Source organism: Chroicocephalus ridibundus, chromosome 1 (genome assembly GCF_963924245.1).
Source record: "Chroicocephalus ridibundus chromosome 1, bChrRid1.1, whole genome shotgun sequence".
Lineage (NCBI taxonomy): Eukaryota > Metazoa > Chordata > Aves > Charadriiformes > Laridae > Chroicocephalus > Chroicocephalus ridibundus.
In genome coordinates, this window is record NC_086284.1 from 19550092 (window position 1) to 19570782 (window position 20691).

General features: G+C 41.4%; 1 protein-coding gene across 9 annotated transcripts in view; it reads left to right on the forward strand.

The window, feature by feature from the left end:
* Window positions 1-20691, forward strand: part of GRIA4 (glutamate ionotropic receptor AMPA type subunit 4) — a 228287-nt gene that overhangs the window by 150151 nt on the left and 57445 nt on the right. For 8 of the 9 annotated variants that reach the window (XR_010070426.1, XM_063330098.1, XM_063330115.1 and 5 more), the window contains exons 6-9: window positions 2917-3075; window positions 4841-5008; window positions 6656-6760; window positions 13387-13497. Coding sequence is in view for 8 of the 9 variants with exons in the window: in XM_063330098.1 (XP_063186168.1) it covers window positions 2917-3075; window positions 4841-5008; window positions 6656-6760; window positions 13387-13497 (543 nt within the window). In the remaining variant the exon portion in view is untranslated. Of the gene's footprint in view, window positions 1-2916; window positions 3076-4840; window positions 5009-6655; window positions 6761-13386; window positions 13498-14813; window positions 17948-20691 lie in introns of those variants that run through there. The other variant, XM_063330145.1, reaches the window with a different exon arrangement.

Below are 20691 nucleotides of genomic sequence, written 5' to 3' on the forward strand. Positions count from 1 at the left end.
GATTTTCAGCAGTGCAAATTTATAGTTCCCCAAGTAACTTTTCCTATGTAAAATAGTTGCTGTAAACAAGGAAACGGATGAACTAGTGAACTACTAGTGGGATATACAGTGGAGACAGGCACATCTACTCATCTGCTTCAGGGGGGGCACACATCTGGGGGCACCCAGACCCCTGAGTTAGAAGACAGGGATGGGGAGCAGAATGAAGCCCCTGTAATCCAAAGGGAAACGGTGAGGGACCTGCTTCAGCACCTGGAGGTGCACAAATCTATGGGGCCGGATGGGATCCACCCAAGGGTATTGAAAGAGCTGGCGGAGGTGCTCGCCAGGCCACTTGGTATCATTTATGAGCAGTCCTGGACAACCGGGGAGGTCCCAGCTGACTGGAGGTTAGCAAATGTGACACCCATCCACAAGAAGGGCCGGAAGGAGGCTCCGGGGAACTACAGGCCAGTCAGTCTGACCTCGGTGCTTGGGAAGGTCATGGAACAGATCCTCCTCAGTGCCGTTACACGGCACATGCAGGAGAACAGGGTGATCAGGCCCAGTCAGCATGGGTTTGTGAAGGGCAGGTCGTGCCTATCAAACCTAATATCCTTCTATGATAAGGTGACCCACTTAGTGGATGAGGGAAAAGCTGTGGATGTTATCTACTTGGATTTTTGCAAAGCTTTTGACACCGTTTCCCACAGCATTCTCCTGGAGAAACTGGCTGCTCATGGCCTGGACAGGTGTACTCTTCGCTGGGTAAAAAACTGGCTGGATGGCCGTGCCCAGAGAGTGGTGGTAAATGGAGTTAAATCCAGTTGGTGTCCAGTCACAAGTGGTGTCCCCCAGGGCTCGGTGCTGGGGCCGGTTCTCTTTAATATCTTTATCAATGATCTGGATGAAGGGATTGAATGCACCCTCAGTAAGTTCGCAGATGACACTAAACTGGGCGGGCGTGTTGATCTGCTTGAGGGTAGGTTAGGTCTGCAGAGGGATCTGGACAGGCTGGACCGATGGGCTGAGACCAATGGTATGAGGTTCAACAAGGCCAAGTGCCGGGTCCTGCACTTGGGACACAACAACCCCATGCAGCGCTACAGGATTGGGGCAGAGTGGCTCGAAAGCAGCCCGGCAGAAAAGGACCTGGGGGTGTTGGTTGACTGCCGGCTGAATATGAGCCAGCAGCGTGCCCAGGTGGCCAAGAAGGCCAACAGCATCCTGGCCTGTATCAGGAATAGTGTGGTGAGCCGGACTAGGGAAGTGATCATCCCCCTGTACTCGGCACTGGTGAGGCCCCACCTCGAGCACTGCGTTCAGTTTTGGGCCCCCCTGTACAAGAGGGACATTGAGGTGTTGGAGCGTGTCCAGAGAAGGGCTACAAAGCTGGTGAGGGGTCTGGAGGACAAACCTTATGAAGAACGACGGAGGGAGCTGGGGTTGTTTAGCCTGGAGAAGAGGAGGCTGAGGGGAGACCTTATCGCACTCTACAACTACCTGAAAGGAGGTTGTAGAGAGATGGGGGCTGACCTCTTCTCCCTGGTGACAAGTGATAGGACGAGAGGAAACGGGTTCAAGTTACGTCAGGGGAGGTTTAGATTGGGTATTAGGAAACATTTTTTCACTGAAAGGGTTATTAAACATTGGAATAGGCTGCCCAGGGAGGTGGTGGATTCACCATCCCTGGAGGTGTTTAAAAAAAGGGTAGATGGGGCACTTAGGGACATGGTTTAGAAGTGGCTTTTGTCAGGGTAGCTTAAAGGTTGGACTTGATGATCTTAAACGTCCCTTCCAACCCCGGCAATTCTATGATTCTATGATTCTGTGATTCTACGTTGCTATCGACTGGCTGTTCAGCAATGTGGGTGCTATAACTTCTGATGCATCACCTTTTATAGTTACTGGCAGTATCCTTTAGGACATGAATCAAATCTCTGTCCTTAACAGGTTTTTTCCCCTGGGTACTGGGTCAGTAACCCTGAATTATTTTTCCCTGAGTCTTTCTTTTTTAAGTTCAGTGTGATAATAAATGTCTTTTTGCATTGATAAATGCCAATCAGAGGAATTTAAGAAAATAAAAATAAGATACCTATGAGCTAGCATTAAACGTAGCAGCTAGGAAAGGAGCAGAAAGATTCATCCTTGATTCTTAGCTTGCTTTAGTAGTTTGCATTATACAGTTTCTTGAAGTTCAGTTATGTCTCTAGAGGCAAATTTTACTAGATAATTTGTCTTTATACATGATGAAGAGATTAGCCTGAGAAACTATTAAGTATATGTACTTAATTTTTTCTTTCAGTGTTGGGGGTCACTCCAGGCTTTCAATATATAGCAGATCTGAGAGCTACCACCATCATGTTTCACAAAAGTGTGATTCTGCTGTTATATTTTCCTTGCACTAACAGTGAGATCCTTGTGCCTTGTAGTGTCTATTATATTATCTCATTATCTCAGACACCTTCAGCCTAAAAAACGAATCCTGGAATAAATGTATTTATAGAATAGTGTTGTTCATTTTGCAAAGATCCAAGGAAACAGGCATATATTTGTTAAAACACTAGTACAGTGCTCATTCAAATCTGCCAACTTTTATGGAAACCAGATTAAGGCTTTAATATTCTGGAGGCACTTTTGAGCTGATTCGCCAAAGGCTTTTCTTCAAAAACTGTCTGCCATTCCCAGCAATGTGTTGCTTAGCTCTCCAGACCACCCTAGCAATAATGTGAGAATGTATTTCTTGGTTTTGGTTCATACTTTATTAAACAAATGGAAATTGTCAACCTAGGTTCAACATTATTCTCTGGTTTTAAGTTTTGGCTTCTAATGGAAACCTGCTGCTATGCATTCTTTATGCTGTCCTGCTGACCTAGAACAGATTGGACCCACAGTGGTGTATGAGGACAAAAAAAATATCTTAAATTGATTTTCTAGGGATTCAAAGATATTTCTCTGGAGAGGTTTATGCATGGAGGAGCCAATGTGACTGGATTTCAGTTAGTAGATTTCAGTACCCCGATGGTAACTAAGCTGATGCAGCGCTGGAAGAAGCTGGACCAGAGAGAATACCCAGGATCCGAGACCCCACCAAAGGTACTGGCTGATCTGAAGCACCACCAAAGATATCCCTCAAGTGTTCTAATTTCTGATTAACATTGTTGAATACATGAATGAAGACCTTAATATTTAGGCAGATGAGAAGGCGGTTATCTTACTGGCAACTAATTATGCCTATCCTTATGACTGTATGATAGAAGCACAAACTGCAACACATTTCAGTGATGTACTTTAATGTCCTTTGTCACTTATTCTCCAACTTCACCCCTTAACTGACAGGAATTAAAGGTCAAATGTGTAACTGACAACTTAATTTCAACCAATTTTACATTAATTACTGTAATTATCTAGATTCACTCAGAATGCAGAGCTTTCCTGACAGCTGAATTCTTCTCTATATAAGATGTAACCACAACTGTAAATTTACTACCCTTAAATTTTAATTTACAGTTTCTGCTGGAAATTCTATCCACCTCAAAACCTGGTGTAGTAATCACTTTCAGGCATGATCTTAGAGTGAAATTACTTTCCAGTGTTCCTCTATCCTAATCCCTCACAGATGGATAACAAAATATTTCTCTCACCTATTATTTTCTTGGCAGGCAAATCACAGCATAGCTATAAATATGACTTCATCAAAATAGTTCTGTGATTATTTGAACTAATGCATATCAGACCTAGTTGAAACTGGGCTACTTTGTGCTGGGCACTGTGCTGGGAGAGGAGTAGGTTTGCAAAGTCTAGAGAAGGTATCAACATGGATAATACGAAGCATAGCTACATAATTCAGTGAATATTCAAGAAATTTACGTTATGGAGGAAAAACACCACAAGGATGCTGTCATCTATGGAGTGCAGACATCCCCAAGACCTGGTGACAGGAGCGATTTAGCCTATGGGAGTACTTTCCACATGAACAGGATTGTGCTGCCTCCTTCTGAGAAGTCAGCATGATTAACCCGAATTGCACATAATTCACCCATGGATAGCCAAAATTTGAGATTATAAAGATAAGCCGTGTCCCAAAGAGCTAACAATATGCAAGACAAAGGAAAGGAAGGAAATTAGACTTGAAGAACTGAATTTAAATTTTGGAAGTTACAGGGCATGTCAGTCGCAGCCCTGGGCACGTTGGCAACTTGGTGCAGTACGTTCATGAGAGGACCATACTGAGGAAATGCCCCTTTGTTTATGTGGCTGCAGGCTCACATCCGTTGAGGACTTGCTCTATGCATTTCATTTGACATGTTCTCAACCTAAAGCAGTTACTGTAGCTAGTGTAGAAACATAGCCTGTTAGTGCCCTGTGTCATTCAGAGAGCCATCATAGAGCCATCTTTCCAATAGGAAGAACATACCCTTGATCATTCTTAACAATTCCAGTAGCCAGGATGTCTGCTCATTAGCCATGCATTTCTTTCAGTTATATTTTCTCACTGAGTTACTGTTTCTTTCTTTTCTTTTGAGTAAGTTGGGAGGGTGGGGTTATTCCCTACCATATAAGACAACTGGAAAAAAAAATAATGTGAGACCTGCATATCTCCAGTTTAATTTGTTTCTTTTAATAATTCTTCAGAGGCAGATTTCTCTACCCTTAAGATAAAGCTGGAGCTACTGAAGTGTACTCTTCTCAGTCCTGCGTTTGTTCCTTAGACAAAATTGCTTTTGATTTTGAGGAGAGTTTTTTTCTAAATGAAGGTGTAGAAACTGCTGCATAATGAATCAAACTGGAAATATCTGAGAGAGCTGATTTTTGTAAAGACATGCCAGGTCTAAAGCGGTGCGTTTGTCCATCTATTTAGTATACATCTGCATTAACGTATGATGGAGTACTTGTGATGGCTGAAACTTTCCGTAATCTGAGAAGACAGAAAATTGATATTTCAAGGAGAGGAAATGCTGGTGATTGCCTTGCTAACCCTGCAGCCCCATGGGGTCAAGGAATTGATATGGAGAGGACATTAAAACAGGTAAGGCTGTGCTTTATTCTGGTGATCTTTATGAATATTAAGATACTAGTGTACACTGTATGATTTGAAAGATATTACACAGAAGTGCAGTAATAGGAGAGGGCAAATTAATTTTTCAGTTGCCATTTGGAAACAGCTGGGGCTGTTCTGCTTGTTCTGGTTTATAACTTGGGATGAAAGCAGAGGGGAACTACTACTATCTGAAACTACTATTAGTTCTATTGAGATAGTTGGGACTTCCTCCACTGAACCGGTGAGCTCATCTGTTACTTTTGCATAGAACCTGGCTGCACAGATATTTACCATTTAAGGAAAAAGGTATAGCTACATAATACAACCTTTCAAAGATGTTTCTGTCGTCTGGAATAAGAGTAGATTTCTCCCAGGGAAATCACACAGGTAGTACTTTTTTCTTTAAAAAGAAATAACCCAGAGCTGTTGTTCTCTGATGTCAGGATTTGGAATTCCTGATGAATATGGATGCCTAGAAAGTTCCGGATCTCTGTCAAGATGATTTAACCTTTCCTTTGAATGGGACAGTAAGAAAATAAAAATCCTGCAGTAGAATTTAAATCATTGCAAATGAGCAGGCTCCACTCAGGAGAAACTGCTGAGGAGAAGTGACTGCTGACAGAGCTGGCAGCTCTGTGCCTCGAAGCCAAGGTTTCAGTCCTGGAGAAAAATCAGCAGATAGAAATGGACAGAGGGAAGGAGTAAGTGGTTTAAATCCACATCCTGTCTCTTAGGGAGAGAAACAAAGCATTTTGTATGCTTCGCATACCCCGTGCAGATGCACAGATCTGTAACAATTTTCATAAGCATGCAGTCAGGCTTCTGTGTTTGGGTGGGCAGCATGAGCCTTTGAATCTGGCCAAAGAGGTTTGGGTGGCCAGATCCTGATACAATTAAAGCCAGCAGCAATATGGCCATGGCTTCTTTGAGATGAGGACTACAGTCTGGGTATCCTTCAGTGAGGCAGTAAAGCACCGAAAGAAAAAAAAAAGAAAAAAAGGAGTTCTGGTTTTAGCTGAGACACAGGTAGTGGAAAACTGCCACAGCCAATCTTATGGCTTTACGTCTGTCCTTCTCCACTCTGAGGCTTAGAAAACACTCTTTTCAGGCCCTGTGAATGTCACCCATCTTCTGTGATAGTAAATTGCTTTACTGGGGACAAGGTTGTAATCACGTTTACCTTGATGAGCAATATATACTCAATTTATACATTTAATCCACCAGAGTGTGAGCTAAAAAGATATGTGAGCTCAGGCTGAGCATCCTTTAGGTTTATTTCACGTGATCCAAAATATTCTGCAGCAGTGATGAGAATGGTAAAAAATGTACTTGTCTTTAGGACCTGCAGCTTGAAAGTGTTGAGCTGCACAGCATGAAAGAAGAGAAGGTCCGTTGTGTGTCTTTGTTAGCATTTAGATACTGGCATATCCAAGCCTATTTTGAGCATGGTTTCACAGGAAAAAGGAATACAAAGGAAGAGTAGCCAGCTTTTTTGCTTTATAATGCCTGTCTGTTCTAGAGTAGTGTTGTTATGGTAATCTAAGGACACAGCCAGGATCACTTCCACTGCTCTGTGGCATTTGGAATAAAGAATATAAGGTTGGATCTTCATGATGCTTTTTCTTCACTTTGTAGGTTCGAATACAAGGATTGACAGGAAATGTTCAATTTGACCACTATGGTCGCAGAGTCAACTACACCATGGATGTCTTTGAGCTGAAGAACACGGGCCCTCGGAAGGTACGTACTGACAATGTTTACTATCCTGATATCATATAAATGAGTTACACATGATGAAATTATTATGCAAACTTATATTAAACTGGACCGCTGTGTGGTTTAAAAAAAAAGATAATATATTGAATACATGGATAATATTTCCGGTGGAAGCAGATTTAAACTGCATTTTCTACTAGATACTATTATTCAGTGCAACAGATTAGGGGACACAAGAACAAGTGTGCATCTTGGAAAGGTGGGATATCAATCAGTCAGGCATACTAATGAAAACCAGCTCTGTGGCATGTTGCTAGGCTGATGGGTGATGGGAAATGGTCAGAAGTCTGAAGAGTAGATAGTTCTTTTATCTTATCCAAAGATTTCTATCTATCTTGCAAATTACTGGCATTTTTAGGCTGGGTCATTTGTATGTTCTGTGTAAACAAGAATCATAGACTGTATTAACATAGGGCTTTTAAGAGGGAAAGGAGAGGAGAGCGGAGGAAGAGAGAATGCCCTGAATTCTTATATTTTCTGAAATTGATTTCAGTATCTAATCCTGCGTGCTTGACTGGTTGCTTGTAAGCAACATAGGCAAACACACATTAACATATATGTCTAAGCAGATCCTCCATGTCTGAATGCATATAGCTTATCACTCAGCCCAATCACTTTGAAAAGATGAGCCCGGGTACTTTGTTAACACTTTCTCTTCTGTGCTGAAATTTGTCCATTTTTCATAGTATAAATCAAATAAAGATCATGAAATGCACTCAAGCTCAATGATTTTATTTCCTTTGGAGGCATTGTGGCCTGTTTGGTTTTCAAGCTCATCACAACAAGAAAAAGTGAGAAGCTGATGGTGAATAGGAGTATCATGGACACTTGAGTAGGGCCAAGACAATCAGAATTGAATAGTCCTCTGCTGTTGGGCCAGAGGTGACAAGCCCAGTAAACAGTACCCCAGGGGAACTGTGTGTCCCCAAAGACAGTCACATGCCACAGTGATGAGGAGGCAGTGTTAAACTGCAGACACAGAGCAGAATTACACATTGGGATGAACAAACTATGGGTATATTGCAGCGTAGAGCTGTAGACTAAAGCAAAGCATGCGCCTGTGTATGAGGCACATACTTTTTGAAAGTATGACAGGTGGCTGAAGAATAAATTGGGAAAGGTGAGTCTGTCTTCCTTCTCTCTTGGGAAGCCCAGTGTCTTCTGCCAGGCGATGTGTCTGACCTTGCTGCCACTCCTGCTCCCTTCCTGGCTGCGCGCTGCACTGTCGGCACCCAGGGGGACGTATGGGTGGCTGGGGTGCATCAAAGGCAAGTGGTGATATGTGACTGTTCCATCTCCAATTCCCAACTGTACAGGAGGGAAGGCAAGGTGGTTAATTAGGTCACAACTTCAGTAACTCATTAGGGAATTTGCTTGGCAGCAAACTGTCGCAAGTGGCCTATTGTTCCTCTTTCAATATTTGTCACCTGCTTTGAGAGAGGTCTCTTGCTGGCACCACTGCAGGGATGTCCCCACCCTCTCTTCTTGTCTGCAATTTGAAGGGGAGGGTGGCTGCAAAAAGAGGAGCTACGTCTATGCCACGCTAGAGTCCCAAGGTGCTTTTCTTACCTTTTCAGGCATGCCTCTCTGCCACTCTTAAGGCATTACCTGCCTTTGATATAACAAGCCGTAACAGCTTTGACAGATCTGGCTACTCACAAGAATTTATTTCTCATGTACTACATAGTATTTTATTTGTGATCATTGGACCAATTATGTGCTCCAGCCTGACAAATCCTATATAATACGTGAGAAATGGCTATACTTGATTGAACTAAGAGGCCTTCACTTTTAATGCCTTCTTCTCATGTCCTACATAACATGACTTATGAGTCACCCAGCAGTATCTTTTCAGGACTAGCCTTTCCAGTCAGAGCAATGCATGTCTCTAATCTTCAGAAAAGTGATTTTTGTTGCCTACAGCTTTAAGGACGTGAACAGAGCATTACAAAATGGCACAGCTAGTCAGAGGCAGAGTTCAATATAGTTTAATAACATGGGTAACAATAACCAATGCTCATATTGGTTTAATTTATGCAGCATTTCTTACTTGGTTCTTGTCTGCAGAACCATAATAAACCTGCCAGTGAGGGGAAAGGGTGTGAGGAGAAAGATCACGGAGATGTGGTGGGACGGCTTCTGTGACTGGAGTGTTGCAGCAAAGGCATACAGGCTCTTAAGGAAGGACAGGCAGGGAAGATGAGGAGGGGGAGTTGCCCTTTGTGTGTAAGAGCAGCCGGAGTTCATGGAGCTCTGCCTGGAGATGGATGAGGAGACAGATGAGAATTTATGGGTTAGGATTAAAGAGAGGACAGGTCAAGGTGACGTTATAGTGAGTGTCTGCCCTAGGCCACCTGACCAGGAAGAACAAGTAGATGAGGCCCTCTACAGACAAATAGGAGCAGCCTCATATTCATAGGCCCTGATTGTCATGGGGGACTTCACGCACCCCAGTACCTGCTGGTGGGACAACACAGGAGGACCTAAGCAATACAGGAGGTTCCTGGAGTCCGTTGACAACAACACTGACAAGGTGATCAAGGGAATGGAGCACCTCTTTTATGAGGAAAGGTTGAGATACCTGGGTCTGTTTAGCCTGGAGAAGACAAGACTGAGAGGGGATCTTATCAATGGTTATAAATATGTAAAGGGCAGGCGTCAAGACGATGGAGCCAGAGTCCAGTGGTGCTTGGTGGCAGAACAAGGGCCAATGGGCACAAGCTAGAACACAGGAAATTCCATCTCAACATGAGGAGAACCTTCTTTACTTTGAGGGTGGCAGAGCACTGGAACAGGCTGCCCAGAGAGGTGGTGGAGTCTCCTTCTCTGGAGACATTCAAAACCCACCTGGACGCATTCCTGTGCAACCTGCTCTGGGTGACCCTGCATTGGCCAGGGGGGTTGGACTAGATGATCTCCGAAGGTCCCTTCCAACCCCTACCATTCTGTGATTCTGCGATTAAGAAACACTTTTTTACTGTGATGGTGACCAAGCACTGGCACAGGTTGCCTAGAGAGGTCGTGGAGTCTCCTTCCTTGGAGATACTCAAAAGCCATCTGAAAACGGTCCTGGGCAGCTGGCTCTAGGTTGAGCAGGGGGGTTGGACCAAATTACCTCCAGAGATGCCTTTCCACCCCAATCATTCTGTGATTCTGTCATTCACCATTCATCATGTCACCAAGATTTAAAAAAAAAAAAGGAAAAAAATGTAAACAAAACACATACATATACGTATACACGTACATGCACACATGCACAAGGTAGTCTAAACTTTGTCTCCTAAATGCCAACTTGGGAAACTAACTTGAAAATTGATTATCAAAAATTTTGAGTTTTCTCGTACCCTTAGCGACATGTGGGCTTCAGCAGGAACACTTCTGTGATTGCTGCAAGGCTCGCAAGCCTTCAGAAATGACACTACTCATTCAAATGCCGTACTGTTGTGACAAATTTACTTTGAGGCAGATATTTTTGCAATATTGTTTCTTAAAAGACAAATTCAGCCTCTGTATAAGTGGATGCAACTGCTATAAAGTCCAATTGCAATCCAAGTAGAACTGGATGCACTTTAATAGCTGAATTCAGTCCTATCCTTTGAGGAGTTCTTTTCCTTAGGGATCTGAGGCATTTATAGGAAAACATATTGTTATTTAGTGCTCTCAGAGTGGCTGTGAATATCTGTACTTACACAAGTGTCATCATATATCTTATGTATTTATTCAGTAATCCAGTTCCAGGGTTACTTTAGCACAGGTTTGAGACACACACATGCAAGCTCACACCCAGGCACACAAGCTAAAATTCCTTTAAAAAATACCTGCTATTCCTCAAAAACCTTATTTATCACTGTCTGCATTTTCATATGGTACTTACTTTTATAACACAGTACATCATTCATTTTCTGCTTTCCTTCTGAACTTCCCAGCAGTGAGGAATTGCACAATGACAAACAATCATTCACTATTATAATGAGTTTCACAAACTGCCAGATTTTGGTGTACATACTCTGCCTTTAGCTGGTCACAGGTTTTGACAGGAACTTGACATTTTCAGTTATCAATTGTGTCTGTGACTCTATAGTGTCTGGATGAAAAAGAATCTTTGTTAGCAGTGCATCCTATTGGGAAAAAAACCTCCCCCTCCACTGTATCAGCAATGCTGAAGCTTCCTGTTAGCTGCAGACACCTAAATCAAGGCTCCTGTGCTGTAATAGCAATTGCAAAGAGAAAAGGAACATTTCAACTAAATATACCAGAAATTGTGCATGGGAAGAGTTTGTGCTTGTTTGCTTCACTAATAAAAAAATATTCACTCGTATTGACTCATACTCGCTCACTCATATTGAATTATTTCATGTATTTGTAATTCTCTGTGGTGAGTGTGTCTGCACACTGCTCTAGGAGCTGTTAAAGTGACTTGCCTCTGCATAATTTTTTTTCCAAAAAGGAAAATAATGAACTAGTAAATTTAAGAATCAAGAGGAAGGTTGACTGTTTTAAGAATATAAGGATTCTTTTAAGATTCTCTTAATCCTTAATTAAGAATTAAGGATTTTTTAATGCATATGAGACCAGGAACCAAAAGCACTCCCCTGCACTTCTAGATGTCACATATCACTGAATTGATTTGAACAAGATGTTTCTCCACATCATGAATACAGAATCCTATGTGATGGTGAATTTTAGTCTGGGTTCTACAGTAATGTAAGAAATAATATTGGCTGCATGATTGATCTGATCATTTAGCCATTTTCCATCATACTGAAGTCTTTTCATCCAAGGTACGGACTGTCCTTTGGCACTGACAGTTACACTGGAGCTCTTTCTGGAGCCTGCTTTCCACTAAAATTCCCTTTCTTCTGGTAAGATGGACAAGGTGTTCCCTCTCCCAGCTCTTGGTCTCATGAACTCCTGATTAATCAAGGAAGGAGGGAAGGGAGAGTTGCTGCTGACTGGTCCCCAGGTGCTTCTGAAAATGAGCTGTGCCAGCTCGAATTGCATCTCTTTGATAGGAACCTTTGAAAATCACTGCTGCTGTCTGCACCTTTCCTAGGAAAAAAGATCAGTCTCTTAATTCATTATGTTCTTAGGAACCTAGAGGGCCCCTTTAGATGGGGTTAGAGCACTGTTCTTCTACTGACATGTTTGTTCATGTTGTCCATTTGACATGGAGCTGAGTGCTGTCAGTGCCGGGTCAGAGGAACAGGCACTGAGCTATTCCCCAGCTACCACGTCAGAGGGTCCACAGACAACCATGATCTAGTTACGGCAAAGAGAATGTCAAGAAGGGGAAAAGGGAGGGTGTTTCTTAGTGAGTCAGAGGTTAGATGTGAGAACAGCTTCAGCTAAGGGACCTGTGTCTGGTGTTGTCCTGAAAGGATGGTTGTGAAGGTGGAATTAGACATCTCCAAGTAAGAGTGAGACAAGGGACCACTGTCATGAACCACTTGCCGTTTCATAGACTCATAGAATCATTTACATGGGAAAGACCTTTAAGATCATTGAGTCCCACCATAAACTTAACACTGCTAAGTCCCACTAAACCATGTCCCTAAGTAAGTGCCACATCCCTGGGCCCTCACAGAAAAGGATGTTGACTCATGTCTTGGGCCAGCAGCATCACTACCAATGCTGAGGGCACAGCTGCAGGCTGCAGCAGTGTGCACTGCAAAGAGTGATATCTGTCTGTAAGGGAAGACTTCTGATTGCAGGCATACCTCTTCTGATTATTTTTTTTTTCTCCATGGGAATACAAGAATGAGTGATTCAGACCTGTTCCTAGGGAACAGCCAGCGATGAACAAAGGCAGCTGTTTCACCATAAGGCTGCTCTGGGAAGGGTTGTGGCACCCTGAATGCAGCCAGGGAGATGAACCCTGAAGGCACTTACCAGAGATACTTCTAGAGTGAAGTCACTCTCACCATGCTTTATAGTCAGTGGGGAAAGCAAGCACGTTTTTAGGAGGGGTGCTTATCCTGCATGAGCTGAGTCACTGTCCGGTGGTGCCTGTCTGTCCAGGGAGTGTTAAGAAAACTTTAATAACAGGGCTTCTAGTGTAGGTACCAAAGGTCAGTGCCAGCAGTTGAGTGGAGCGAGCCTGGTGTAAGTCCCTGGGTTGGGGTCTCCCAGGAAGCCCACGGTGGAGCAGGGAACTGAGATCAGCCATTGAATTGCAAAGCTATCATCCACATGTCTTTCACTCCTCCATCTAAGACCACAAGATCTGGAGGTGATTAGTGAATGAAAATTTTCTTGTGGAGAGCAAAAATTCTTATATCTCATTTATGCCCCAGGAAGGCTTCAAACTATTGAGAATGGGATATAACTTATGCCTCTGGTTGAAGCTCAGATCGTTCAGGAACAGCTGAGTGGCAGCGATACCAGCTCTGACTCTGAGCAGCAGTGGTGCAAGATGGTATACCCAAAATGTTAGATACGTACCACCACGGCCTGTCTATGGGCATGACAGCACTTCCTTTGGTACAAAATTATCTTGGGATGACTCTGTTGTTCTTATGATCATTTATAAGGTTGTAATTATACAGAATTTAGGCTATTCTATTGTAAATTATATACATTTTGTTTTGCAGGTTGGTTACTGGAATGATATGGATAAATTAGTTTTGATTCAGCATGAACCTACACTTGGAAATGACACTTCGGCCATTGAGAATAGAACAGTAGTTGTCACTACAATTTTGGTAAGGTGTTTCTTTTTTTAATGCGTATACTGGTGTGTGATAGAACCTCATTTCTAGTTATGGTCTAATTTAGTCTGCCAGTTCATAGGTTAGTGGGAGGGTAAGAGCCGTGTATCTTAATTATCTTGACTGTCATGTCTGTACAGAGTTTTTTTGGTATGCATTTAATATAATGATTCACTCGAAATCGGGTTTTCAAAATTGAGTTGCATTAGTTTTTTTCTCCTTTATTCAGTCTTTTCCATTTTTTACTAAAGTAAGTCTGAGAAATATATGTGAATTCTTTCAAGCTCTAATTGATAAATCTTGACTCACAAAAACTGGCAGAAAAGGAAAACCCAAAACCTCTAAATGGCAGAACTGAACAGAGGGTATAAAATCAGGTGCCTGTAATACCAGTGTCCTTTTTTGTTGATGCATTATAAATTCAAAATTGGTGTGAGCAAGAACTAAAATTCTAAGTCATGTAGTTCAGTCAGCCAGTCAGAACTGGATTAGCTACTTTTAACTGTGAATGAAAACATGAATTTGGTAGATGCATTAGAACCTATTTCTTAATATGTTTATTCATCATTTCAGTAAAATTTCCATTTTAATAAAATCTAAATAGATTTGGGGTTTGATTTTCCAGTGTTACTGGTGTTTTTGAAGAGTGGTTGCAAAGGAGAACGCAGTTGTTTCATTCATTTACAGTTTTAATACACAGTTTTCCAAAACCATCATTTCTTACAAATCTGTATTTTAAGCAAAATACTTAACAATTTTCCCTCTGTAGTCAGATATGCCCTTTTAAGCTGATGTTTGTCAAAGCCAACTGGCAAAGGGTGACCTTTACCTGACCACTTTTAAGATTTTACATATCAGTTCACTGCCCTTTCCACCTGCCTCATTTAGACAAGATAGTTTAACCCTTCAGAATAAGCCATGTCTCAAATGGGAACGAATATTCTGTATGTGTTGTTAAGCAATAATTTTTCTAATACAGAGTTGAAAATAATCCAAAGGGAAGTGTCAAGATATTTTCTTATTCAAAAATGCAGTTAGTTACCAGATTTCCAGCAGTGTTTATCAGCATTTATACATTAAGTATGTCTTAACAAATCTCCTGTTGAAGATTATCATTCCAGGATGCAAACCAAGCAAACTACTATACAGGAATTCAGAATGTAACTCCTAACCAAATTGTGTAACTTTTTATTTTATTTTAATTTTTTTGCATGGGACATTAAAAATATGTGTATCTTTTTCCTAAAAAAAAAAAAAAAGACTTGGTGATGGAAAAAAAATATACTTCAGTACAGTCCTCCTCTTTTCAGCCTCTGATGAAGAATCCTATTTTAAGAAATTGATCAAGGAAGAAAAGAGTCCCAAGATGCTGCGAACATTCCTAACTAAGGCTCAAGTATTAACCACCAGTCTAGTAGCATTGAGCTAATTTTTCCATATGGATTACTGTTCCTCTGACTGGATGACCAGGCACTGAACCACCAAGAAAAGTTCTGTGACTAATCTGAAATGTCTAGAACAGATGACGTTAACCTTCAACTTTGCCAAGCTGAGAAGAGAACGATGTGAATAACAGGCTTTCAGTCGAAATTTTCCTCTCATACTAATCCTGATACCTTTGACTGAAGCTACCATACATGAATACTGTAATTTCCATAAATAGCTCCAAGCTTAGGAGAAGCAACTAAAAAATAGTAATGAAAAGTAATATAAAAGGTTCCTGTTTGCCAGAAAGGAAAAAAAGGAAAACAAGAAAGCTTTTAAAATGTGTTATCTTGCCTGTCCTGTTTGCATTGAAGCATTTTGATGTGCATAATAAATGTTATCTTCAAAAGAACTTTTCCAGTCCCTGTACTGAAAGGACTGGTGGGATCATTTTCAAAACCAAAAAGCTGAATTAATATTCCAAAGCATGCCCTATGTTTATGCAGCATGTCATTTTGGGATAAATGCAATTATTTGAAAGCAGCACTGCTTCTTGACCAAAAGTGTCCCATTTCAGTGTTTCAAAATCACAGTGCAAGAGAAATATATCAGAATTTGGTTTGAATAAGAATATATGGTGAATTCTGCCTTATCATGCCTGTCTCCCCTTGTGTCCGCTGGGAGCTGCACACATGATGCTGAAGGCAGATTAGAACCATGATTCTTAATACTGGCCAGCCAGGGCAATGTATTTAGCATCCACAAGCATATGATCACACACAGAAAGAAAAGGTATATTTAACTAGAGTAGCTTTCAGATTCCTGGCATTTTGCTCTTCTCTGTATTGCAGTCATGTTGCAAATGCCAGACAGAGACTTTTTCACCTCTTCGTTGCCCTCTTCACATTGAAGGGAAGTTGAACCGTTGTAGACAACACATATAATTTTGGTTGCATGCGTATTTTCCAACATTAAACTGAAAAGCTTCTGCAACCAGTGCTGTCAGGCTTTTCAGTCTTCAAAGACAGGTGTCGTGGCAGCGTAAGAAAAGTTTACAAGTTTTCAGCATGACTCGCTTTAATTTTTGCCTGAAGCCAAATAGCACAAGTTGATTTGCCTGCTGTTTCTTCAGTTTTTATGTGTCTATGCTTACTTTGCTGTAATGTGGCTGTACGGCTATTGCATAGAAGGTGCAGCATAACAAATTAGCTCTGCAATCAAAGAACTTACTACAGTGTTTTCTGCTTGGCAAAATGTTATGTTCATTTGTAACATAGCGAGAGCATGTAGAATTTATTTTACAGTTTTGGTTTAGCACATAGGCACTCTCCAATCTCCAGTAGGCACACTAATCTCCAATTAGTCGTGTGGTGAAGGAGCAGCCCAGAGAGAAGCGGCAGCAAGGGCAGCTGTTGCATGTTACTCTACCAGCTGCCATGCAGCCCTGGTTTTTAAAGTTCCTGGGAGAGCACCTCATGTGATGCACATCCTCCTGTACTTCTTGCCCTGTGGAAAGGACGGATTTTCAGATTTTCTACCTCTGTGCAGAAGCATTCCCTCCAGGGGTGGCTTGGGACCTCCAAGTGCACAGTAGGCTAATTGTATGACTGGAGAAGAGATGCCATATGTAGTCCTCTTCTAACGCTAAGGTAAAGTGAGTGGATCCTGTCCAGCTGGATAGAATGATCATCTCTAATTTAGGAAGTTGAGAAATACGTTGGCAAGATGTTGAGGTAGAATGTAGAAGAATAGGCCGGGAAGACTACTCCAAACTCTCTAATCCATTTAATGATACAGCTAACTCTGTACCTACTCTGAGATTGCAAAACTTAAAAAATCATAAAAATCCTTTAGAACCAAATCTCAGTGTACATTTAGCTGCGTCTGCATTGTGGCTTCCAGCTCAGTATTTTAATGAGGTAGTCTTGGTGTTGGCAGATTCAGCTTCAAGGGCAGGATACAATTGAAGACCGAGTCACCTAAATGTATATGACTTTACAAAGGGTATTGATTCAGTTGCCCACTTAGAAGTACCCAGTGACATTTAAGATGCTCTAGGTTATACTGCGTACCCCCCATTTCTTACACCGGCAAGATGACACTTGGCCTGTTTTACACCATCTATGACCACTACATGTGGATGTCTCAGCTACTGTATGTTGTTTCAGGGATGTGGGATAAGTTGTGCGCCAAGTATGTAAGTTTTCAGCAAAGTCCACACAGATTTAGAAGCTGATTCAGTGGCCCATAGGCAGATGCCTAGCACTGAGGGTATCAGACCTATCCATAAAGGGGCAGCACAAAAGACCTGCTGAACGGCACTTGGAGGTCAAGCAGTTTACCTTAGGGCATCTCAGATGACAGATACCTTGATTAGGTGACTGACAACCACCCTCACTGTTTTAACTGATATATTCTTGATGGAGCCTTACCTCAAAAATTCTAGCTATAACCTCCTTTCTCATAATAGAAAAATATTTTTTCATTAGAAATTTTATTAATTATATTCTGTAGTAGAATGGAGAAAAAATTGAAGTTTGTTGCATGACAATAACAAAGACTTCAAACCGAATCCTGGACACTTTATTCAGAAAAAAAAAAACAAACCCACAAAAACCAAAAAACCTTCTATTGACATCTACAGAACTTTCTTTCAGAATAAAGTGTGATAATGTGTGCCACTTCTGTTCTAAAAATGAGACATTTCCTTGCACAAATACTTGTCCTTTTAAAAATTATTTTTACAATGTTTAAAGATTTTGAAATGAACTTTAGAATAGAAAAGCCAAACATAGATCTGTTTGGTATTTGGGTAATTACTTTCTCCAGCTTCCCGTATAGTATCAATCATCAGTTGTGAGCATTTTACTGTACACATGAATTTGTGGCAATGTGGTGGAATGATTTGTTTACATCTATAAAGGTAATTGTTGCAGACATCAACTTGTATTTACAAATGTTAAGTATTGTTATAAAATTGTGAGTTATATAAGTAAAGCTTGCACCATTTCAAATATCTGTTCCGTGCTAGTCATTGATCATTTCAATGTGGACTTCTCCTTGATTCACTACTCCGTAGAATACGATTAAGCAGCTGAAATCTTGCAAATATTCCGGTGTTAAACCTCATTCAGCAGTAAGTCAAACCTGTGTTTTACATCAGTAGGTTAAGAGTTTATAGTTCAAAAATGTAGTAAATAAAAAATGGTGGGGAGAAGTAATATTTTTATTAGACAAGATGCTGTAACTGGAAATGGTGAAAAAGCCTGCAAACTGTTTTCGATTATTTCAGCTGACCTAATAGAAGATATTACCTCTCCATAGATATCTTGCATCTCATATCTTTAGACTAGCATGGTTACAATAACATTACTACTAATTTAGAAAATGCTATTGTAATAGATTATACTCCTTTTCGGTGCCACAGATAGAAAAGAGCATCAAGATATGGCTGAGTACATGCTTTTGATCAATTCAGATATTCCGTGACTTTGCAGCGTGACCTTGCAAGTTCATCTGTGTAAGATGCTTGTTATCAAACCAGTAAAACTTGCCTTTCAGTGCCCTGATGTTACTATAATAACATCTGCACACCTCATTAGTTTGAAAAAACACCAAAGTCTGAAATGGACAGAATTTAAAACTAGTGCTACTATTTGATTTTTTTTGCAAACAGTCTTTATCAGAAAGCCACTTTCAGTCCCACCCACGTACCCCCATCAAATTCTACCTTGAAAACCCATCTTTCAATATTTGGCAGGTAAAGTAAGCACACCAATTAAAGAAACTGTTATTTGTTCTGTGTAAAATAGGTAGGAGGGAAAGCACAACATAGTAAGCAAAAGGTGGTAGGTGTTCCCATTATTTTTAATTGTATTGTTTCACACTGTCAGATCTCATTCAATGGCTGCTTCTTTTAAAGCAGTCGGAGCAAGAGGTACTACCTTACTCTGTAAGAGAATTGCATTATAAGAGATGTTCCTTGCTATATTTTGCTCTAAATCAGTAAGATCACAGTGTGTAGAAAGAGAATTGGATGGGGAGAGAACCAAGGTAGTTCCTCCAAGTCACCCAGCAGATCCCTGGGAAAACCCAGGTCTTCTGAGCCCTTGCTTGGTGGTCCTTCCACTGTATGGGATTGGCGCTGCTTGCACCCACCAAGGATAGTGTTGGACCCCGCTGCTTCCCTTCTCAGCGTTCCCTGACAGAACTCATGAGGAGGAGGGTTGAAGTTTATTTAGCCTTTAATGGGAAAAATAAGGCATCTGTCACTTCACTTTGCTGTGCAGAGGCAGTCGAAATGCTTTTTTGTAGCAGCCCTGCCAGTGATGAGGTGCAGGCAGAAGCACAGTGTCTGGGTTGTGGGAGAAGGAGCAGGCTGACCTGGCCTCCTCTGTGCCTGTCTGCTTTGTGTCCCGCTCCAGAATTATTATTTCCTGGTGTGACTTTAATTGTATGCCTTTGGCTTGGGATTTATAAGAAAGGCTGAATCAGAAGAGCTAGCAGTCACTAACTCTGGTCTTTGAAAAACAAAATTGCTTTTGAGGTGCAGCAAGCAAATGTAACTGAAGCTTCTAAGGACAGTCCACAAATGCAGGATACTGGACGAGACTTGGTTGTATTTCTAGCTAGCAGTTGGATAAATCACAGTCAGGAGACATAGTATTGTTCACCTCTGTTTGTTTTTAACCATTTTTGTGAAATAACATATGTGGAAAGACCCAGATTTTGGCTTTTCTTCTCATGGGAACAAAAAACCTACATAAGGGAGGAATATTTGCTTCATGTGCCCAAAATACTTGCCCAAATCAAGATCTACTGCAAAAAGAGGGCAGGACCCCTTCTTGCTTTTCTCTCTCCCTCCCTCTGGAAGACAAGGGGTTGAGATTAAGCTCATTTAACTGGGGATAGAAATGCAAGAAATGGTGCAGGCTGCTGGTAATATTCATCAGATTTCCTTTGAAGATACAGTCCCTGTATGGGCAAATTGCACTGCATCGCTGCAGTGATTCCAGCGTGTAGCTAATGCTGTAGCTCAGTGGCCTTCTCAGTGCCCAGGCCTCAAGACGATAACAGCTTGTTTTGCGATTGCCCCAGTTTTAGAAGTCCTTGGCAATCCTTTGCCGTGCAGTGGTCATAACTATGTGCTCCAGAAATGCAGCAATCCGCTGTTGTCAACCTCAAATTTTTCTGGGCATTTATACTTATATATAGGTGAAGGAACCAGGTAGTCAGACAGAGTTTGACTTAGGAAGTGATCATTGTGGACGCTTTTCTTAGCTGAAGTGATCATTGTGGACACTTTTCTTAGCTGAAGTAATGGCCATAATGCATCAATGGCCTCCAACACTGAATTACTGGTAAGGGATTGTGGCCCAGAGAGGCATGTCCATAGCAGAGAAGAACATAAGAGGAAGATGATGGGAGAAGAGGTGTTCTGGGAATACACCTGAGAGTGAGACATTCCTGCAGTACTGAGGAACCTGACTCTGTCTTAAAAGAAACACTAACACTTTCCTCATTCCCAAACTGTGTTGAATTTAACCTGGAACCTTTCTGTCACATTGAAGTAAACGAACTAGGCAACTTTCTCTACTCACATTACCTAAAGCTTTGTTCTGTCATCCTTATATGAAGGTGGGTCCTGTGCAGAATTGACATGGGGAGGAAGCTTGCATAAGGAAAGGGAATGGTGCCTCCCATGTATTATCTCTCTCTTTTCTAGTTCTCTGCCTTTTCACCTTATAATAGTAAATTAAAGAT